At 34.2% G+C, this 24,542-nt stretch overlaps 2 protein-coding genes and 1 long non-coding RNA gene across 3 annotated transcripts in view; all 3 read left to right on the top strand.

The window, feature by feature from the left end:
- LOC133197116 (fibrillin-2-like) overlaps positions 1 to 18,473 on the top strand; it is a 60,622-nt gene extending 42,149 nt beyond the window's left edge. Inside the window, exons 18-21 of the mRNA XM_061332970.1 lie at positions 12,765 to 13,025; positions 14,402 to 14,524; positions 16,773 to 17,027; positions 18,169 to 18,473. Of these exons, the coding sequence (XP_061188954.1) occupies positions 12,765 to 13,025; positions 14,402 to 14,524; positions 16,773 to 17,027; positions 18,169 to 18,473 (944 nt within the window). The remainder of the gene's footprint in view (positions 1 to 12,764; positions 13,026 to 14,401; positions 14,525 to 16,772; positions 17,028 to 18,168) is intronic.
- A 2,007-nt stretch (positions 18,474 to 20,480) lies between these two features.
- Positions 20,481 to 21,674, top strand: LOC133190691 (uncharacterized). Its single transcript, XR_009721604.1, has 3 exons — positions 20,481 to 20,659; positions 20,929 to 20,982; positions 21,546 to 21,674. It is a non-coding gene; the product is annotated as an uncharacterized LOC133190691 (long non-coding RNA).
- Positions 21,675 to 23,157: 1,483 nt separating this feature from the next.
- LOC133197108 (adhesion G protein-coupled receptor E5-like) overlaps positions 23,158 to 24,542 on the top strand; it is a 32,363-nt gene continuing 30,978 nt past the window's right edge. Inside the window, exon 1 of the mRNA XM_061332959.1 lies at positions 23,158 to 23,389. Coding sequence (XP_061188943.1) covers positions 23,158 to 23,389 — 232 coding nt within the window. The remainder of the gene's footprint in view (positions 23,390 to 24,542) is intronic.

The following is a 24,542-nucleotide window of genomic DNA, read 5'->3' as shown; positions in this document are numbered from 1 at the left end:
ATTTTCACCTAATATGTTTTCATTGTTTGTTTTCATAAGAAGTAAATTGCTGGAGGATATCATGTTCTCCCTGATCACATCGATAGCGCGTAGAAACAGCGGTACATGAGCATACACTTTTGTGTACAAAGCAAACATGTAAATCAAAAGGACGGAAAAAACGATGAAATAAAAACATTTCTCTATTAACTGAAATTATTGTCTTTACACAGCTAAAAATAAATGAATATCCGCCTGAGAACATGCGAAATTTATACCCAATACAATGTAACGAAGGATTTTGGGTTTAATCCGAGTACACAATAGCAATGATGTGATTACATGTACATGCAGAATACCGTTTTTTTATCCTTCGTCCATATGTTCCTCCTATACGGAAAAAAATTACCAGTAAATTATATTATACCGAACGAGGTTGAAAAATGCCGAACTTTATTTCTTAAAATTAACACAATTATCAGACTTCTCTCATATCACTGTAAAAATGCCCTAAAAAATAAAACCGTCTGGTTTGACTTTGTCAACGCGTTTTAGATCAGGTTCGAGATTTTTATTAAATGTCTGGAGTATTTCGCTTTTTCTGCAAGTCTCTATAATGAAAAAAAAAAAAAAAAAAAAAAAAAAAACTGGCAAATTTAGAGGAGGCCCAAGGGGCCCGCCCCCTTTTGTATCCAAAATATACACAAGATTTAATAAATCATTTTTTGTGTGGCTTTGGGCCCTTACCCCGAACCAAAACTGGTCGGGCCCCCTTTTCAAGATTCCTGTATCCGCCATTGAAAAAGAATGTGTTGTTCTCTTGGATGTCGATATCTGAATTACATTTTAATTAAATAGCCTATCTAATATATCATGAACGCCCATAATAGGACGATTATTTGTTTTTTAAAATAAAGTGGTTCTTACAGATATTTGAAAACCCCTTATAAACGGCTAAATAATTATTTAATTCATCTAACAAATGTTAGTTTAGTTCTTTGCTTAGATAATCTAACTTTTATACATTAACACGAAAGTTGTACGATCGTATACAAATACTCAGAAACAATCTTTTATATTTAATGAACGTATAGGTGAATAAATTTCCTCTCACCACTATACATATACACCCATCTCCGAAATAAATAGGCCTAGAATGTTTTCCTTCGCAGTCGGTTGCACATGTGAGTTAAGGCTAGGTATAGGCGTTTCTATGCAAATGAGCTAATAAAAACACATAAGAGGTATATTTATTATTCAGAGAAAGTTTTGATTTATTTTCTTATGCATACTTACATGTACTACCCACGATATGTTAAAGCCAGTACACATTATGACGTCATATTATGACGTCACTGATCTAATCTACTGAGGTAATAAATCACAGCAACAAAACAGCTTCGGCGCAAGGGATTACCTATTTATTTTTACATAAAAATTGTAAAATGCTAAGAAGAATATTCTATAGATTAATAAAACTGCTGCACAAATCCTCGGCATTTTCTCGTTTGATTAGAACTTGAGGAAACTTATACCGGACCGTACTTTTTTACCCTTATTCAACTTAAAACATTACAAACAGAAATTATACAATTGAGCTGTTGATATTTGTGCAGCAATTCCAGCAAACTTTGGAATATATTGCTTCTTAACACACCCTGTTTCAGTTAAATAAAATAGAGCATGCCCTTGCGCCGATGCATTTTTGTTGATGTCCATAATAATCTTGTGTAGTAAAGAACAATGACGTCATAATATGACGTCATAATGTGTACTGGCTATCTCAAGTCGTGGGTACCAAATATGTATTAGACAATAAGTTTTAACTTTCTCTGTATAATAGATATAGTCCTTGGGCATTTAAATTAGTTTATTTGCATAGAAATGCCTATACCTAGCCTTAACTCACCTGCGTGGTTTTACCAGGTACATGTAAGTACAAGTGAGGATAGAGCTTTACAGAAGCAGGTGATGAATTCCGAGAGAAAGGCACTGCCTATTTTATATACATGTACATTCCTAAGGACCTGGTTTTCTGAACTGATGTCACTGTTATTCAAAGACCTAGCTAGAAATTCTCTCTCTCTCTCTCTCTCTCTCTCTCTCTCTCTCTATTTGAAATGCAGGCCCGTCGATCGTAAAAAAAATGACAAAATAATTTCAATTTTTAATAAGTATCTCATCTCCCAAGTCAAAGACCCAAGTAAGCTTTTCTGTTCATAATTCTTCATCTTTGTTTGTTTTCTTGGTGTATATAAGCGTTATCGTCGTTGTCGTTCTAAAGTTATGTACATGTACTTGTAAATTTTTTTCATTTTTATCTTATCAAGAACCACTGGGCCATAACAACGAAAATTACAGAATATTTTTGGTAAAGTTTTGTTCAAATGACGGGTCACATCCTCTTTTACCAGATACATTCAACATTGTAGTTTGTTTGTTTGTACCACTTGCCGGTGGAGAGCTGCAAATTTTGTCCTATACTCGGCACTTACGGCCATTGAGCAGTGAGGGATCTTTTTCGTGCCAGCACCTACTGCGACACGGGACCTCGGTTTATATGGTCTCATCCGAAGGACCGGTCTCCACGTCCCACAGTGGGATTCGAACCCGCGACGTAAGGATCAATTCCTTACTTCGCGACTCTAGAGCAGACGCTCTAACCACTGCGCCACTCGGGCGACGATACATTGTAGTAAAAATTAGATGAGGTAAGGCGCGGATCAAGGAATTTTTTCCACGGGGGGGGGGGGGTCCCATTAAAAAATATTTCAACCCAGAAATTTCTTGACGAGCCAAAAAAAAAAAAGAAACTTTTCCCAAACGTGAAAAACCTATTTGTGTGTATGTGTGTGTGTGGGGGTGGGGGGTGGGGGGTGGGGTTGACTTTTAAAGCTTCATACCTAAGACTTTTCATACCATTTTAACACAGATCCGTGTTATCGAGGAAGGGTCCGCATTTTCGGGGGGAGGGGGATGTCATGCTCACATTTACTTGGTTAAGTATATACATTTAACTGCCCCCCCCCCCCAACCCCCTCTAGATCCGCGCATGGGGTGATTTGAAATAGTATATACTACAATGAGAAAATTTTCAACATAGTATACATTCATTTTTTTTCAAATCTTGATTCCAGGGAGAAGGTTTGGGCCGGAAAGAGTGTTCATAATTTAACATAGGAATTTATATACCCCCCCCCCCCCCAAACGAAGTGTGTGGGTTTGGGGTGGGGGTGTTTTGAGTCTTTTGGAATCACACTGTCCCTCTGCCTAGCTGTCTGTCTGTACGTGATAATTTGCCCAGGATATAACTTTATGAAGAAACTGGAAGGTCATAGTGGTACAAAGATTACTAATGATCCAAGGGTGTGTCATGGATTTGATCCAACATCATTCCGGCATGTTCAAGGTCACTGGAAAAAATAGCAAAGTTTTGTCCGACCCATTTATTTGTAATAGATAGTCACTGCAAGCTCATACTTGATACAGGAATTGCTTATGACAAAAGGGTTTGCCACGACCTTCATACAAGGTTATTCCTATAAGTTCAAGGTCACTGACAGAAAAGTGTAAGATTATTGTATGTGCTATAATTTTGAAAGCTCATACTTGGAACAAAGATTACTTATGATCCACCGGTTTGAGATAACATTGTACTAGACTGGCAGAAAAAGTTGCAAAATTTGTGCCTGGATTATAAATTTATAAGGAGTGGGAGGAACGCATGAAACTTTTTCTCAGATTGCTTAAGATGGGTTTGTCCTGACCTTGAACAAAGGTTTTTCCGGCAAGTTCAAGGTCACTGGCAGATACATGTAAATATTAATTTTTTTCCATGCTATATCTTTGTAATATAAAATCACTGGAAGCTTTTACTTGATACAGAGATTGCTTATGATCCAAGGATATGTTTTGACCTTGATCCTAGGTCTTTCTGGCAACTTCAACGTCACTGACAGAAAAGTGCAATATTCTTTTCCAGGTATACCTTTTGTCACTGAGTATCACTGGAAGCTCATAACTTGTTCAAAGGTTGTTTTTGACCTTATCATAGGTCATTTAGTCAAGGTCACTGATATAAAAAGTGTAAAATCAAAAAGGTCTAGTAGCCCACGTGGCGCAGTGGTAAGAGTGTCTGCTCTAGAGTGGTGGAGTAAGGAGTTGATCCTTACGTCGCAGGTTCGAATCCCACTGTGGGACGCAGAGACGGGTCTTTCGGATGAGACCGTATAAACCGAGGTCCCGTCTGGCATTAAGTGTTGGCACGAAAAAGATCCCTCACTGCTCAATGGCTATGAGTGCTGAGTATAGTTCAAAATTTGCAGATCTCCAGCGGCAAATGGTGGCATCTCCATATGATTGAAAAATCTCGAGAGGGACGTTAAACAACATACAAAAAAAACAAACAAAAAATCTATAATCTTGGACAAGTTCAAGTTCACTGACAGGGGAACTTTACATTCCTTTACTGTCTTTCTACTGTTGAAACATTGCAAGTTGATACCCCTTACAGGATTGTTTATAACCTTAAAATGTTGCATGACCTTGACTCAAGGTCGCTATGTCCTGTCCGGAGCTCCGACGGAAGACCTATTCGTTGCATTACAACGAGCTCGGCTCTAGTTCTTATTATTCTTTTTTTTTTCCCTAGACGCCAACTTTGACGCTTCATATCTTCCTCATTTTTAAACAGATTTTGTTCAAATTTTCAGAGCTTTTAGACTTTACAAAACACTGTCAGAATACCGTAATACAATTCGGAAATTACCTTCTGTTCACGAGTTATTCCCCTTTGATTGAATTTTGCATGTCTCCGATTTCCAGACAAAGGCTCAGAAATGGTTATAATTGGAGCACAAAACCCTTTGAAATTGAAAAGAGGAAGCATTGAAGTTGTGCACATCGGTTTTTGTTTTTTGATTTTTGCATTAAAAATGGCGCTAGAGAGGGGTCAAAAGTTAGAACGCGGAAAACAGCAAAAAATTTGACATATTTTCCTTTATATCTTGAAAACCAGAAATATTTTGTTAAGACATGTAGAACAAAAGTTGTGCATAATTGTAAGGGCTTTCATATTATACTATTTAAAAGGGGCTGGCCCCTATGATTAGGGATCTTGGGCCCTTAAAAGTTTTTGCTTTATAACTCAAAAACGGTAAATATTTCGATCTGGATCTTGGGAACAAAATTGTTCTTTTACACCTTTTTGATCTAATGAAAATGTTGTTTTGTTCGAGTATACCATGGGTATTGCGTAATACGTATTAGAAAGCAGGCCAGGTAAACAGGTAACGTTTTTTATTCGGCAAGGAAATCAGACCTCTTCATGTGTATAACTTAAACAGACTTGCTATCAATAATATACCCTGCGGTATTTAATGTTAATTTTCTTTTTAATAAGGTTTAAAACGTGGTTTATGGTTCACTATTAAATTATTTATTACAACTAGTCTTTCTTTTCTTCTTTTTTAAATTAGGTTAATAGTGTTCAAAAGCGGAGAATATTAAATCTATCTTTCTACGTTTATTATTACAACAAACTTTGTAAGTGATTTTAAACTGTATGCATTGAATAATTCACGATCATTAGCTGTATGCATATTACGGTCTCCATGTTCAGCTCGATGTTTAGCTATGTAACCCAACGCGCGAATCCCACGCTGTTGATCGAGGTCACCAGTGTACTAGCTACCTGTGGCCATAAACAAAGCTAGTATTTGTGATCGCGTATAATGTCAATTTTGTACAAAGAGCTATTAATTAATGGAAAGTTATGTTTTGAATTATATCGAATCAGTAAGATTACTTTACCAATCTTTTATAATCTTAATTACAAACACTGGTGCATAAAAATCGTTTTGAATTTTAATCGCTGTTTTTGTCTGTTCACGCAACAATACATTTAAAAAAAGTATTGCTCTATCCCGTGTTGTTGTATTTTAATTCATCTGCAATTGTAATTGAATGGGGGCTTCGGTAAATAATTGTAATTACTACGCATGCTACGCACATATTATTTTTACGATCACTCTTGTGAATGTCCATTTATTATTTATAGAATTAAATAAACATTAACATAAATAAAAATTCCTTCAAATATACATGTACTATAATTCAAGTCTTTGTAATATAGCAAACAGTTTCATCCATCTCTGCCGCTTTGTGTCTTTAAGTGTTGTAGTCCAGTCCTCGTTTACATACACGTGGCCACAGACAGCTGCGGGCACCTCGATGTTGAAATACATTGTGTACTCTGATAGTTGCTCTACACCGCACAAACAACTAACGTGTACCTGCAGTGTAGTAATTGGCAAAGATTGTTTGAAAAATATAAACTCGCATGTGTTCGCTACGAAGCATTCATTTTAAAATTTTATTTACATGTAGATACCTTATAAGAACAAAATAAAGTAAATGTATAACACCTAGAACAATGTTTAAAAATTAAAATACAAATATCGTGTGCTCGGAAGGGAAGATGGCTTGAAAAGGTGTGTCTGTGAATGCTTAGATCTAGCAACACACTTCGCAAAGTTAAGCATACTTGTGTCCAAATCCTTTAAAAGTGGGGGCAATCCCCAATCCTCCCACCCTTCCTTTTTGAATCTAAAAATATATACCATTCTGAGAGTTGTATATAGAGCGGGAATGTTATTTTATTAGTCCTTAAAGGCACAACTTAAGAAATGACTTATAAATTTTTTTTAGATAAGATTGTTTCGCGATACAGCTGTGATAAATCTTAGGAACTTCTAAAGTTATAACTTAGGCATATCTTAAGATAACTTACGAAACGTTTTTGAAACAGGCATGTCAAGCATTCAGTCAGATCTATTACGACGTCCATATTACTATATAAGTGGTTATTACAAATATGCGTGTTACAAAAATGTATGTTGAAATATTCAAAAGCTATCGAATTATTTGCATACGTGTACTCGTACATATGAACATTGATCAACACTGATCAAGTGTATACCGGGACCCGGGATAGTCTTATTATAGCTCTTGCTTTGTCAAATCATTACTTTCATACCCCTTCTATTTAAGAAAAACAATGTTATAAAAAAAATAATAATCTGACATATAACAAGTATACATGTAGCGTGTGCAATTTATTTGGCTAGGGGCATGTACACACGTGGTTCGAAACTGTAGGGGGCTACAAATGCGGCCATAACTAGTATATTTTTGAGGTGTTATAAAAAACAAATAATACTCACAAAAGCTTATAAAATTGCCGTTCTATCGATACCTTATATGCCATGTTTCATCCACCAACAACGCCACGACATCGATGAGAAATACGTTTCTACACGGGCATTTTCTTCGAAAAGGATAGGAAGTTAATGAATTAAAATAATTAATTCTTTTAGTTAACGCATTATGTTTACCTCTTTATTTGTTGTATGCAATAAGTATAGAGCTTACTAATAATGACTGTTTGGTTGTCACACCTGTGCACGTGTCGTGCGAGGTACAGCGGTAAGGTAAATTACCGAGAGTCGCGATGTGCGGGATGATTCGGAATACCCTAAATGACTGTGGTCCATTGAATTTCTACTAGTAAATCAACCTGTCAAATCTAACATGGGCCCACATAATACGACTAAATTCGTTTCATGAATGAACTTGTTCTTAACAAATATATGTACAGTATACAATATCTTTTCTTTAGATCTGTTTGTTTATTATTTTCAACCACAATCTGCAGTACATGTATAGTTAACAACGGCGCTACACCTGTCAATCAAAATCACTCGATATTGTGAACTCAGTCTGGTGTTACGGCAGCATTTCCGAAGTGATTCAAAATATTCTATCGGCTAATTCTAATTTTTCGCGTTGAATAATAATATTTTGGAACAAAGTTGGAATTAAGGCTGGAGCTGCATGCTGTGAATTTATCACACCTGCAGTCTTCCCTTCCTACATGTATATGAAGCATCTGTTGAGTAATGAATCAGAGAGCATAATATGCGGAACAAGTTTGATTGAGATTTTTACTTTTCCTTTAAGATAAAATGATTAATAACATAATTTATGCATCTAATAGATACATATAAATGTACATGTATAGCTTTTTAAAAACAAGAATCTGTAATTGAAAATGTGAAAGTGAAGAGTTTAGGTAATAGTTCTTAACCAACATTTAATGACAGTTCATTCCTTCCTAGTCTCTATATAACTTTTAATTACGGCCGATTAGCTCTCCCCTTCAAAAGATGTCTAATACATGCTTTTAAATTCTGTTAATGTATCAAGAAATTTCCACAGGTACTTGTGGACAGGATCCCCCCCCCCCCCCCAAATTCAACCCCAATGTTTGTTGGACATTTTTTTCCACAAATTATATTTATTACACTTATTCATCATGTGTACCATAGGAAAAAATCGAGTACAAGTACCTGTGGAAATTTCTATTTGCCCCCCCCCCCTTCCCAAAGAAACTGAAATTGTTTTCTACGGGCTTGACAACAGGTACTTGTGGACAGACCCCCCCCCCCCCGATATTCAACCCCGGGGCTTGTTGGACATTTTTTCCACAAATTATATTTATTGCACTTACTCATCATGTGTACCATATGAAAAAATCGTGAAAACCCCAAAATAATCGTTCCACACAAAAATGCCTCACTATGTATAGTTAAAACATTAATTTTTCATATTTCTTGATGAAATTAACATTAATAAAATCAACACAAAATTAATACCGTATTACATATCACTTGAATTTATCATAAAGCAGAAAATCTGTTTATACGGGCTTCAAGGCCAGCTCAGGAACCTAAAGATGTCCTCATTTTCCAAGTCCAGTACAGAACGTAAATTAAATGAAATAAATCACACGATCACTGGGAAGAACTCAAAGAAAGAAGACTCTTGAGGAAAAGATATTTTGATTCGACTTATAGACTGAAATAAACCGATATTCTCTTTTGCCACTCTTTCCTGGTGCCCTGGGACTCTGAATGTAGGATCAGTATTTTTCTCACAGGTCCGATGTACGGATTGTACGGGGGGGGGGGGGCAGACCTTCTGAAAATAGTCTTTTGTTGTAGTTTTAATATGTAAATTTTGATTTAGTTGCTGCTTGCACCCTCCCCACTCTTTGTTTCTCTACGGTCATACATAGGCGAATCCCAGCAAAAATGTAATGACCCCCCCCCCCCCCCAACACACACTTTTTTTTTAAATGTGTATTGCGATAGGACTTAAAATTGGAAAACATTTTCTGTATATCTCTACATCGAAAAATATAAAACAAATATTTTTTTTTTATATTTCCTTTTTAAAACAACATAGATAATTATGCATAGCTAATTAAATACTGAATTAAATATTTATCTTTGCAGACAATATGCTCTGGGTTATAGAACATGATGTGAAAGCGTATCGTAATGCACCTTGTAATACTTTGGATTTTCAGATTTAAGGCCAATGCGAAAACCCAAAGACGCCGACATTTTATTATGCTACTGTAATCGAAGATCCGGGGGGCATACAGTTTTTGTCCTGTCCACCTGTCTATTTGTCTGTTAGACTGTGTTAGCCTCTTTGTCCGCAAAAACTTTAACTATGCCCATAAAATTTGATTGGTTGGAACTACTGCTTTCATATTTCTTATGTGTATTCCTAGTAACAAGGACTTCCTTCAGGTACCAACATATTTGACCTCTTGACCTTGAACTTGGGAGTTTGATTCTCTTTCGCAAAATTTTTCCAAACTATAACCTTGGCTAAAACTTTTGAACAGTTGGTGCTATGGCTTTTATACTTCACATCTGTATCCCTTGTGATAAGTCTCCTCCTTGGGTATAAATATGTTTGACCATTTGACCTTGACCTTGGAGTTTGACCAACTTTTAAACAGCTTTAGCCTTGACAATAACTTTTGAATGTCTAGTACTAGGGCTTTTATATTACATAGGTAATTTTCTTGTGACAAGGCCTGTCATTGTATACCTTTAATTTTGACCATTTTACCCTGACCTTTGAGTATGTCCTACTTTTGAAAAACTTTAACCTTGGTTTTAACTTTTGAACAGTTGGTGCTAAGGCTTTTTTAATACCACATGTGATACCTTGTAACAATTAAGACCTTCCCTCAAGTACAAACAATTATGATCCCTTGACCTTGGAGTTTGACCTTTTAAAGAAATTAACCTTGGCCATAATTTTTAAACTGTTGCTGCTGTGGCTTTTATACTAGTTTATATTTCACAGTATATTCTTTGTTCAAGACCTTTATTTGGGTAATAACATTTTTTTTAATCTTTTGATCTTGACCATGGAGTTTGACTTGCATTTGAGAAACTTTTAACTTTTGCCATAAGATGCCATATGGTGGCATAAGTGTTTCAAAAATCACACGCTGTTCAGTATCCAAATCGGGCATAGAACATTTACAATGATCCTTTAAAGCAGTGAGTTGAACCTAATAAATTACGACTATAGAAATTATGATAATTTATTTCGATGTATGGTCTTAAAAAACGTTTATTATACCTCTGTGAAAACTAGCTTACAAGTGAAAAATCACTAGTAAAATAGAATTTGATTGGCCGAGAAAGTCACGTGTCCATCATGTTTGCCCTGCAACAAAACGTCGTGTTTCACGATTGTGACGTCACAATTAAACGACTGAGGAGTTAGATTGTTTATAGCGACGCTGCTAACTTCGTTTGCACGGTAACAACAACTAAAAATTCACCCCCAAAAATCACCTTAAGTAATGGAATTGCATACAGATAGTAGATTAAACGTTCTTCGTTAAAATGTTTGCACTTTTCAAAATTCGTTTATGGAAATATAGCTAACATACGTCATGAGACGTCACTGTCTAGACGTTCCAAATGTCTCGTGCTGTTTGAAGAGGCGGATCTTAAAATTAAGTGAACAATGCACTCGCCCAACGGTCGCACCGTCAACATATTATCGTTGATTGATTGTGTCGATTTAAATGTGTAAAAAAGTAATGGTGTTTGAATGTTACTGGTGTGATCACACAAACTTGTCAAGTAGGAATTTTTTTTAATGAAACGAGGCTATTGGTGTACCTGTAACTTACATCTCTTTCATATCGTTCTCATCAAATGCATGTTTGCTTTATTCATTGGATCTCCTGTGTAATTCCTGCATTTTGGTTAATTCGGTATTATAAACAATTTATTGCATAATAGTGAGGGAAGCAAAAATTTCTTCGCAAATGAAAAATCATATTTCTCTCGGACGTTGCCTTCGGGGAGTATGATTTTTCATGGGCGAAGAAATCTTCATGTTGCCCTCGGGGAATATGATTTTTTATGGGCGAACAAATCTTCATGTCTCCCTCACTATCATGCAATAAATGCAAACTGTGAACTTGTCAATTCCGAAACACACAAAAGGGTATCGCTGATATCATACAGAGTGTATCATTGCCTTGATCAGGCCCATAGGAAGCAAATTCAGGGGTTTTTTTTTGGGGGGGGCACAGCCATACATTTTCAGTTGACAGTTGAGGGGGCACTACTACCATAAATTTCCTGACAAGCAAAAAAAAAAGGTCACCAACTACCAAAAATTCCTTGACAAGCAAAAAAAAAAGAAGGTTATCAGACGTTTTTATTGAGGTGGCACAATCTATAGTATCTATGTCTACTATAGTAATCTATATATCGGCAAAATTACTGGGGGCACGCCCCCCCCCCCTCCTTCGGTTCCTACGGCCATGTTGATTAAATTTAGGGTCACTAAGGAAAGAATGTTTAGACTGGATGAATGGTCTGAAAGAACATGTGTTAACTTGTCGAGTCGGTAACACATAGATGGGTTTGCTTATAACCGAGTGTGTCATGGTTTGATGCAAGGTCATTTGAACGAGTTCAAGGTCATCAACGGAGAAACAACATTCCTTAACTGTCTTTCTACTGGTGAGACATTGCAAGTTGATACCCCTTAAAGATTGCTTATAACCTTAGAATGTGGCATGACCTTGACTCAAGGTCACTTCTTCCTGTTCGCAGCTCCAACGGAAGACCTACTCGTTGCTTTGCAACGAGCTCTGCTCTAGTTGGTATTACTTTTTTTAGTTAAATTAAAATATTTTAAGAAAAATAACTCTTGCTAATGGAAGTATTATTTTCCCATCAGCTCAAGTAACATTGTGATATTCTGACTTAGGAAGTAGCTCTTAATTATGTTTTCTAATATGAATTTAAGATATTCTTCCTATTCTTTGTGTAAAAATTCTACATATCATGGCCAAATAAAAATTATTTTTAAAAAATAAAAGCACTAGTTCATACCTCATACTATTTTCCATTTGAATGTAATGCTATAATTCTTGATGAAAATCAATTTGGGAAATTTAGAAAACGTTTGTGAAATTTAGAGCAGAGGGTCGTTACTTCTTAATTTTGATATGGTTCCTTTGTGAGAACATCATGAATCTAGAGTATGATGAATCTTAATTGTCATATCTTAAAGATATGTTATAATGGCAGTTACACTGTAAATAGTGAAAAGTAATGATTAAGTACAATTCATGCTAATTCAGCTTTTAATATTAAATATTTAAATGAGAAATAAGGTATAAACATAATACTTTTAGAAAGAGAAAGAGTTTCCTCATAAATATATATAGCCTTGTCACTAGCATGATCTAATTACAGATGAAAACTTTTTGTGAAAGTGAGTCATATAGGTAATAAATAATCAGTAAAATCTAAACAAAAATGCTTAGTCTCTAAAAATGTCTACAAAGAAAATAAACAATTCAACAAAAAGAATACATTTTGCAGAATGTACCAGTACTACGTATGGTCAGGATTGTGCCAATAAATGCACATGTGACATCACTAACTCAAGGTCATGTGACAAACAAAACGGGACTTGTTACTGTAATGATGGTTGGATGGGAGCCAATTGTACAGAAGACATCAGAGAATGCGATAACAACCAGAATATCTGTGGAGCTAATGCTAACTGTTCCGAGGTTCCTGGTTCATATGCATGTAATTGTGATCCTGGATATAAGAAAAGTACCAATGGTTTATGTGAAGGTAAATAAATTATTAATATTTGTTTTTTTTAAATATGCCTATGGCTTAAATGCTGACACAGCGTTAAAAAGTATATTCAATCAATCAATCAATCAAATTATGCATGTTAATGCTACATGAACATCCGCGTGTAGATTTTCTTATAAGTAGTTAACATGTCATATAGTTTTATGATTAATTACAGCTGATTTTTAAGAGTTTATAGATCATTATGATCGGAATCTTCTAAACAAATCTCTATAATATTTTACAAATACCAAAACCTTTCCCTCTTCTGCCATATATATGGGAACAAATCACGTACGTATGTGAAAATGGAAAAAAGTAACATTTATGTTGACATGATCATTAAACATCTCAGACTTCTGAAATGTAATTAGCGGAGAAACGAAACAAACAGGTAACAAAACTGGATTTCTATGAAATAAAGTGGATACCTTTTTCTTAAGTTGATAAATAATATAGACTGAAATTTGCATTGCTTTTGCGTTGGTGACTCTGTATGTGATCCTTTTTAAAAATAATAGAGCACATAAGGTGATGTATCAATTTCTTACTGGGTAAAAAAAATGCAACGAAAGTTGAAGAAGCTTCTTGAGTTTAAAGATCTTATAGGTTTTTTAAAGAATCCAAATGTCATACATCCGGATCGAAAAAGTGATAGTGGTAAACTCTGTAAAGGACATGAAATATAATAATGTGCTTTTAGTGAATTACTTTGAATTTACAAACATCATGCCTAAAGGCTGAAAAATGTTCTTGTTAAAAAGTGAGATGGAAAGGTCAAAATACATTGAGGAATACCAACTGACTTTTCAGTTTCTTACGTGTGTTTGGAGATATTGTAAAAGAAGTGTGCAGGTAGAAGTTTTTTAATTCCATTTTGAAGGTCAATTGTAAAAGACGCTAATAAAAGATTTAAAATCTTAGATGATTAGAACAGTGTGAGCACTCTGCTTATACATTTTTCAAAGAAGCAAGATAACACCAGAAAAATGACAAACTTAAAGAAAAATGACAGAATTTGTATGAATGATCTTAATAGTAAAACAATTAGTAGTATTAGTATTACTAGGAACTGCGTTCTATGAAGTAAAACTAGTGAATGAAAAATCAGGTTCTGCCATGTCCAATCTCTTTTATAAAAAAGATTTAGTCCAATATGTTTTTACAGACTTTAAGATGTTAATAACTCAATGCTTTTTTTTATGATTTATAATAATTCATGCACCAAAATCCTTCACGGAAAGGAATTTTATTCAACGATAAAGAATATTTTTTACCATTTTACCAGTGAAGTAGTATGATGTATAAACAGAAAAATGAACTCAAATTAATTTTTTGACTCAAAAAAAAAAGAGTTTTCATTTTTTCAGACATTAACGAATGTGTACTGGGAAAAGACACATGTGATGCAAATGCTGATTGTACAAATACTGTTGGAAGTTTCAATTGTACTTGTAACGTTGGTTTCAGTGGAGATGGTTTTTCTTGCACGTGTAAGTATATATAACATTGCATAGGCTCCATATGTATCTTTTATTTCAATGACTTTGTGAAATTTTAAAATAATAGTTTAAAAAATACATCGATTCCATGAATGCACGATTAAATGAGATATTAGGTTTAGGTGTTTGCTTCTAAACTATCAATAATTATGTATTTCTGTACAATGGAAATAAAATTTTTAGCATTTTTTTTTACATAGTAAATAGTTTTTAGCTCACCTGAGCCGAAGGCTCAAGTGAGCTTTTCTGATCAAAATTTGTCCGTTGTCTGTCGTCGTCGTTGTCGTAAACTTTTCACATTTTCAGCTTCTTCTCAAGAACCACTGGGCCAGTTTCAATCAAACTTGCCACAAAGTATCCATGGGTAAAGGGGATTCAAGTTTGTTCAAATGAAGGGCCAAGCCTTCTTCCAAGGGGAGATAATCATGAATTCATGAAAAATTAATGGCATCATTTAAAAATCTTCTTCTCAAGAACCACTGTGCTTGAAAATATGAAACTTATATGGAAGCATCCTCAGGTAGTGTAGGTTCAAGTTTGTTCAAATCATGACCCCCAGGGGTAGAGTGGGGCCACAAAGGGCGATCAAAGTTTTACATAGGAATATATAAGAAAACTCTTTAAAAATCTTTTTCTCAAGAACAGCAAAGCCATGATTTGTCATATTTATATGGAAGCATCCTCAGGTTATGTAGATTCAAGTTTGTTCAAATCATGACCCCCCGGGGGTAGGGTGGGGCCACAATGGGTGATCAAAGTTTTACATAGCAATATATAGGAAAACTCTTTAAAAATCTTCTGAAGAAGAACAGCAAAGCCATGATTGGTCATATTTATATGGAAGCATCCTCAGGTTATGTAGATTCAAGTTTGTTCAAATCATGACCCCCGAGGGTAGGGTGGGGCCACAATGGGTGATCAAAGTTTTACATAGCAATATATAGGAAAACTCTTTAAAAATCTTCTGAAGAAGAACAGCAAAGCCATGATTGGTCATATTTACATGGAAGCATCCTCAGGTAGTGTAGGTTCAAGTTTGTTCCAACCATGACCCCCGGGGGTAGGGTGGGGCCACAATGGGTGATCAAAGTTTTACATAGGAATATATAGGAAAATTCATTAAAATCTTCTTCTCAAGAACAACAAAGCCATGATTGGTTATATTTATATGGAAGCATCTTCAGGTAGTGTAGATTCAAGTTTGTTCAAATCATGACCCCTGGGGGTAGGGTGGGGCCACAATGGGCAATCAAAGTTTTAAATAAAGATACATAGGAAAAATCTGTAAAAATCTTCTTCTCAAGAAGAACAAAGCCATGATTGGTCATATTAACATGGAAGCATCCTCAAGCAGGGTAGGTTTAAGTTTGTTCCAATCATGACCCCTGGGGGTAAGGTGGGGCCACATAAAATAATAGAGGAAAAATTTGCAAAAATTTTCTTCTCAAGGACAGCAAAGCCATGATTGGTTGTTTTTTATGGGTGCATCCTCAGGTAGTGTAGATTCAAGTTTGTTTAAATCATGAACCCCCCCACCCCCACCCCAGGGGTAGGGTGGGGCCACAATGGGCAATCAAAGTTTTACATAGGGAAAAGCAAGCCTTTTAAAATCTTCCTCTGAAGAACAGCAAAGCCATAATTAGTCATATTTAAATGCAAGCATCCTCGGGTAATGTAGATTCAAATTTTGTTCAAATCATGACCCCCCAGGAGAATAGAGGGGCCATAACAGGGGATCATAGTTATACAAAGGAATACAAATGATATATCAATAAAAATTGTCTTCTTAAGAACAGCATAGCCATTATTTGTCATATTAATTTAAAAGCATCCCTTTGAAGTATAGATTCAAGTTCAAATCCCCCCCCCCCCCCTCAAACCACTTTTATATCAGAACTTTTAAAGACTGAACTGATCTCTGCTTTTTCCTAGTCAGAGTACTCAGGTGAGCGATGTGGCCCCTGGGCCTCTTGTTTTAATATCTTTTGTAGTTTACCAATGTACATATACATATAATTCATTTTCAATATAGGGGAAATATTGTACATGTAAATTGATACTGTAGTTAATAAAGCGAAAGTACCTGTTTTACTAAAGGGATTTAATTATAATTTGATTATGCTTTACAACAATTCCCATCGTGGAACATTTTTGTATCTCAAAAAAATAAACAGTCAGAAGACAAAATGTCAATATAAGATTTATAATGGTTACTTAATGATTAACATTTTCTTTGCAGCTTGTAACAATACACATTTTGGAGAGGAGTGTTCTTCATTATGTAGCTGCATAGAGGCAAACACTGTGGACTGTGATGATGTTACTGGGAAGTGTACCTGCAAAACGACTTGGAATGGTACAAATTGTGATGTCGATATCAATGAATGTGACCTTGGTACTCACAACTGCAACAAGACTTACCAAAACTGTGAAAACAACGATGGTGGTTTTAAATGTGTCTGCCGTTATGGAGAAAGTAGCGGTGTTTGTAAGGGTATGAATTTAATTTTATAGATATGATCTCATAATTTATTGATAATTTTAGAATTCAAACCTTTTCAACATGTCGTTTTTAATATGAAACATAATTTAAAGCTAAAGTTTAAAAGATTCTTCAAATGAATTTTAAAATTTTAGTCAAATATTTATATTATTGCTTTCTTAAAAAAGCAATTATCGAGTGATTGTCAAAATAAATGTATTATTTTTTATGCATTATCTCCTTGAAAAACATTCGAAATAAAAACCTTTTATTTTCGATTGATAATCATATTTCCTTTTCATATCTTTTATATTAAATAGATAAAGATTGTATGTTTAATAATTAAAAAAGATGAAATGCAGCAGCTTTGTTGAAAGAAATATGTGAGGCCATTTTTAAAATACAATGTAATGTTTACTTGCCCTCTCCCGACTCAGAGTAAAAGAGTTGGGTTTGTAGGTAGTTAGGAAAACTTGAATAGATTTGTTAACAGAATGAGGAAATTCAGGGGAAAAAGGAAGAAAGGAAAAAAATCTCATGTGGTGGAGGTTATAAAAGGGTATGAGTCGTGCCATTTCTAGCCAGTCGGTCGGAAAAGGGCAAACATTTTTTTTTGAAGATGGTCTGATGAATATTACTTTATTACATACTTAGTAATAAATACAGGTGTTTTGCATATGCGATATGCCTGACGTCACAATAACCGTATCAACTTCCAGGGTTGATACGGATCCTGCAGGGCTGATATGGATTTGCAGGGCTGAAACAGATTTATATCACACCCCTTGTAGATCAAACCTTAAAACAGTACTTGTGATAATACCTGCAGGGCTGATACAGATTTATATCACATCCTTTGTAGATTAAACCTTGAAAAACAGTACTTGTGACAATACACCAATTTTTTGGTTCATATTCTCTTAATTTTAAATTACTGTTCTTCAATATAATAAGCTACATGTTAGTAGTCAGTGCATGATTATTTATTTGTATTTTTCTCAAGTTGATGTTTGCTGCATTTTATTACTAAGTATGTAATAAGTATAATAAAATATACCCTTTTCCACATCACATCCTGTATCAGCCCTCGACCAAAATCAGCCTTTGGGTCTTCGGTCCAGGGTATGTATTATTCTCTATATTTTACTCGTAGGAGGATGTAACGATACACATTATGGTTATCAGTGCAACCAAACATGTCCTTGTGATTTGACAAACACCCCTAATGTAGATTTTCCAAAGGGTTTGGAAAAGTTTTGGAATTCCATGGAATTCCAAACATTTCCATACAAGAGTCTAAAAGTGTTTTTGGAAGTTTTTGGAATCTTTTGGAATTTGAATAACAAATTTGGACTTAGACATTTTGAGGTTTGGAAAGTTGTGGAATTCTATGGAAAAGCTGATAAAATGAGAAACTTAGACATTTTCTGCTCTGGAAAGCTGTGGAAAATAACTTAGAATTTTTTCTTAAACTGTCGGCTCATAGTACAATTACGTCGGGATCGATGTCGGGCTCGATGAACAATTAATTTAAACTACAGCCCGCCAAAATTCAACAATTCGGCTGCCATGTTGTATTGTTGGACAGAAGGAAAGAGAGTGTCACGAAGAAGGGAACTGCTGTTATTATTAGCTTGGAATGGAATTTGTATTTTGACAAAAGATGCAGACATTTTAAGACCCGGTAGGTACAATGTACAGTAATCAGTATTTTATGTGTTCTTGAAGTTGAATGGATAATTGACTGTTCCTCAGTCTGCAGTCTAGTCGAACCCCCGAACGGGGGTATACCCCCAAACGAGGGTTTTCCGTCCCGTCATGCAATGCGCAAGAACAGTAACTCTTGCCGTATCCAACATAAACAAACTTGCCTTTATATCATTTATCTAAGGAAAAAGATCGATAATAATGTTATTTCTGCTATGAAATTGGTAAAATTTCAACAGGAAAAAAATTGACAGGTTAAGTTTTCCATAGTTTGAATTTATACTGTAGGAATAGCGAAATATTTTCCGTCATTTCATGAAATTATTTATTATTTTGTAGGACGTCTCGTGGAATTTAAAACACAAGGAAAAATATTCTAAGAATGAGGAAAATATTAACTAGAACCTAGATTTAAATAAAATAAAATACGATCGTGTTTTCTCAAACAATCATATTTATTAATATAAAAAAAAAACAAACTACAACAACATGTTGCCAAACATTTTATTTAATTCTTATAAGATATAAAAGACAATAAATACGATAGATTTCATTTGAATTTTATTTTTATATGTATTTTTGTTACACTTCCTGGGCATGATTATCGATAATAAAGACCGTTGATTGCTAGTCAGAGGAAACGCGGACTGAAACCCACGATAATAAACAATTCGATATTAGCACCATTTTTTCTTGCATTTTATTATGAAAATAAAAGATATAATGTAGAATAATACATTTTTTTTATATAATTTCAATTTAGTATTAGTTGCTTATGTCTGTTTATCGAATGTTTTATCTTAAATACCTGCATGTCAAGGAGCAAAAGATCGCCAACTTTGCCAGTGAATAAATCCCGATTTGTACAATAAAGTTGTATTTTTGTAAAATACAAACTCTAAAAACACCTTTAATCTATCATTTCCGAGTGGTTTTACATTTGCCAAATAATCCGTTACTTTGCACCGGCGATTTTTGTAAACCCCTACTTTTTGCATGAAATACGCACATTTTTAAGCATCTGCACATGCTCGTACCCCCGTTTGGGGGTATGGATTTCCCATTTCCGTTTACCCCCGTTCGGGGGTTCGACCAGACTGGTCTGGGCACCACACACATAGAATGCCCGACGATGAAACCATTAGGGCGAGTTTCATTTCTTTAATAATTATTGTACAACTCTAAACATCTCTTATCAAAATATGTTTGAACAATGTGTGGATTTCAACCCAAATTTCCTCCGTTCGTACATGTCCTTAGACCTCGCTATATATGCTAGTGGCACGTTGCCAATTGCGCCACGACAGTCCATGCTACATCGTACACAGACATCATAACACTATTAGTGTCTCCAATATGTTGCAACATGCAACATCTAAATTGGCTATCTTTACCATGTTTACAACAAAGAAAAAACGTGTAGACGGTGGTAGACTAATAATGCTCTATAAGCTGTCTATATAATATGCTGACGGTGCGACCGTTAAAGCGAGCGCAGATACCTTTCAGTTTTAATTTGGATCGGGCTCGTCAAACTGCACGTGACATTTGCTATGTCTAGACTCTGACGTTATATGACGTCGTATGTTTGCTACATTATCAAAACGAAGTCTGAACAGTGCTAATTTTAATCAAGAACGTAAGATCTACTATTTGTCTGCTATATATATTCATTAAAACAAGGTCAGTTTATTTTTTGTCGAATTTTTTTTAACATTCCTTAGTACATGTACTACTTACATTTACAGAGTACATTGTAAATAATTGTATCTATTTTTTAATGCATGTTCATGATCATTCACAGCACTTACTTTTATTATTTTATAGCTGAAGTACTCGATTTGCACAGCGCCGGCATATAATCATCAAGTTTGATGAAATGTCCTAATATGTAGATGTAGATGCTAAGTCATTCAGTCACCTAGCTTGTGAGAATGGTGAGAGCCTGCTCAAATTATCATTCAGCACAAATAAACTAACATTGTTTTTATTAATTAATGTTTTATAGCGTAAGATTTTTTTTATTGAGCAAGTAACAAGAGGTTTATATTCTTAATTCCTTAATAATGCATAACAATTATAACTTTTGACAGGTAATCTAAACATGCTAAATGCTACATGCATAATCATTTTACATTTTATTTAAGTATAAATATTAAAAATGACTATACTCTATGACATAAAATCATGCATGCATTATTTACAGGAATGCTCACAAAAAGGACAAGAGCGAGAGAGCTGTATGGAAATTTACACAAAGGTAAGATTTTTTAATCATTTTCCTAATCAATAAAATCAAAAGAATTAAAATTATGTGTTTATCAATGTTAGCCAGGCATTGAGAAAAGTTATTATGAACCTTAGACTCCACTCTTTCAAATATATTTTAGTTATTTTAAGAAGTTGTTGCTTTTAACTTGTTTCCTATGTCAGTTCTCTGTCCTGTTCACAAGTTTTTACCTACGCCTTGTCAATGTCATTCATCATATTCTTACACAAACCTATACCCTTAATCGCAGATATAAATTTCCAGAAATAAAGAAGTACATGTATACATGTACTAATATATTATCTTACTCAATACTGAATTATTGAGGCATGGAAGTTACATGTATTTATAACAGTTTATTTAATATTTTCTTAATTTTTCAAAAATAAAGTATATGTACATGTATTTGCATGTTTGAAGCCTAGAACAAATGTATTCTATATATTCACTTTATGTTATTTGCTTTGTCTATATTTTTGTTACATTGTAAATTAACCAATGTGCATTTAAAGCAATTACATATGCCTATAAATTCGTCTTTTCCTCTTTTCAAGGGTCAGTTAACGGAGTAAGCTGATATGGAGGATAATATATCAAAGGCAGCATAGGCGTCCAAACTCCTGTTCAAGGTGCTTTTAATCAGAAGCTTAAGAGACAAAAGACGAGCCATTGACAAGGCAAAACTGAATGTTTTTTATGGTATATAAATTATATTTACTAATGTACTTTTTTTCATACCTTAACTTTATTTGCTAAATGTTTTTAAGGGTACATAGTTTATGTAATTTACAATGTTCTCTCTCATATTCAAGGTTAATTAACTTAGACACAATCATGTCTCTTTATTTTTTTTTAATTTCACAACTTCCATTAGTTTAAAAAGAAATCAATCCTAATCTGAACAAAAAATTACAAGATAATAAATTCCTATTCTACAGTATTAAACTGATCTGCCAGGTTGAAAGAACCAATTGTCTTATATAGCTTTAGTTTATTATTTGTCATATATTTATACATGAGATAGATATCAAACATCTTTATGGTAATCTTTTCTTTCAGAAATTGAGCAAGAAAAGTTTGAAGTGTCTTTGGGAATGATCAACATCAAACTTGCTGAGCTTTTGAAGCCGTCGTACCAAAAGTGAATCCATTCGTGACACCAATTATCTGACCACCCTCTAACAGAACCAGTGAGGAAGTGATTCTAGCCAATACTTCAGAAGTTTAGGACCCTCAATAATTAGGATCTTGGGGCATGTTGGGGAAAAAAATAGCATGTGTTGATTTTATGGGATCTTTCAAATATAGTTGTGTAGTAGATATTTGTGTACTTAATACATATGTTTGTCACTCTAGTCATTAACTTTGTATGGTAAATGTATATGGACCACTGGAAGATCATTGTAACTGTATACAAATGTTGCAAATATACCCTGTTAAGGCTTTAGTGACCTTTCCCAAGGTCATTCAATGAAGCAAAAGGTCATAATTAATGTTTTTTTAAAAATCTATTTTGTTTTATTATTAAAAAATGTCATATGTTTGAGATTACTCTAGGTACAAAGGATTTTCTTTAACCAAAAGTCATTTGTTTCTCATGCAGACCGTAATTTACTACATGTACATGCATGTATATTATAATAATTCTCATTAATTAAACCAAGGTGATCATCCAGTAATGATATTTTTCTGTGGGTTTTTAACATTGTTTAAATAATCTTTGATGTAAAATACTTTCATTGATAATACTTTTTAAAATTTGTGCTTTCATTATACATAGAATTGTGTATGCAATATTTGTCCCCAAACACATTGTAAAGCAAAAATGATTTTTTATTTTGAAAATATAGATTTGATTTATGAAAAATTGTGATGTAGTCATTTTTTTTTTGTAATTATTTGGCCCTTAAATTATTTTGATTATTCCAGTTTTTGTATTTTCCTGGAATTCCTTGGATTTCCGTGGAATTCCATAGATTTCCAAATATCCTGGAATTCCATGGATTTCCAGCTATTTCTGCAAATTTCTATTCTGGCATTGTTCCGCTCTTTTCCAGGCTAGATTTGAAATTCCATACCATTCCAAAAAAGTTCCGTCCCAATACTCTCGAGAATTCCTCGGAATTCCATGGAACACTTTTTCCATGGAATTCCACGGAATTTGTTATGGAATTCCACAGATCTTACGGAAAATCTACATTAGGGACAGCAGCCTGTCACGATGATACAGGGGCATGTACATGTAAAACAGGTTGGACCGGAGCGGACTGTAGTACTGATATTGATGAATGTGCTAATAAAACGGACAATTGTAATGCAACTATAGAGACCTGTAGCAATGTTGATGGATCGTGGAGTTGTGTGTGTATATACGGAAATAGCAGCACTGGATGCAATGGTACTAATGATCGCATAAGATCATTTTTCAATGTTAATGAACAATGAGCCTATGCACCTATTAAAAATTTAATATTCCCATGGGTCATATATTGAATATATTGAATTCATAATACATCTTTAATAATCTTCTTTTGTAATCGTTGACATTTACAAGCAATCTGAAAAGTAAACATGATTAAAAAAACCCACTTAATCTTCTACCAAAATTATTATAATTTTACTTACTTAAGTCGACTTCACATTTATGTTTTCTTAATTCTACATGAAAAATTTTCTCAGTTTATAATTTTAATGATGTGTATTAATTTTCAAATAACCATTAACTCTCAAATATTGAAAATAAACACACCTTCAACACCAGAAGTACTGCGTATACTTACATTGCAGAAGAGCAAGAACACAATGTCAGTGACACGAACACTATTCATTCTGCTTTTAGATATATTTTGTTTGACACACAGCGTTAGAATTATTCACATGACGTTATTCTTGCTTTTCTACAGAAAATCAAATGACAACTAGTAGACTAATTGTTCTCGAACAATTAGAGGTCTTTCCACCTTCTTTAAATTTCATATATTCTTCACATTTAACTCTCTACTGTTTATTTTTTTTACAAAAGAAACCAAAAATGGCTTGAGAGATGGAAAAAAAATGAAAATTTTAACAATTTTGAAATGACCTTGACCTTTGACCTTGAACCAATATTCAAGGTCAAAGGTCAAGGGTCACATTGCAATTAACCTCATGCTTCTACGACTTAGTTTTAAAATTATAAGGTTTAATAGGAAGCGCAAAGACGTTAAAGGGCGATAACTCATATAAGGGGTCACCGGATACTTTCGCACTGAATAGATTGAAGTTGTGTCTAAAGACCTTGAATACATTAGTAAAGGTTTCATGTCTCTGCGGTTTACGGTTTCGGAGGAGTGGCGATAACAAGGTTTTTCGCACAAGGGGAAATAACTTTTAAAAGGGTTAAGCTTAGGGGACAAGATTGAAATCTTTGAAATAGTTTTAAAAGTACATATAAAAGATGCAAAGATATACTGTATATGTTGAAAGACAAAAAAGCTCTAAAAAGAGCTTTATTTCTCATATTTGGAGTGACCTTGACCTTTGACCTTGACATAATCTTCAAGGTCTAGGGT

Source organism: Saccostrea echinata, unplaced genomic scaffold, assembly GCF_033153115.1.
Source record: "Saccostrea echinata isolate AGI-Se365-2 ecotype Australia unplaced genomic scaffold, CSIRO_AGI_Sech_v1 ptg000001l, whole genome shotgun sequence".
NCBI classification, from domain to species: domain Eukaryota; kingdom Metazoa; phylum Mollusca; class Bivalvia; order Ostreida; family Ostreidae; genus Saccostrea; species Saccostrea echinata.
Note: the sequence above shows the minus strand (reverse complement) of the source record. Positions and strands in the feature narration are given on the sequence as shown.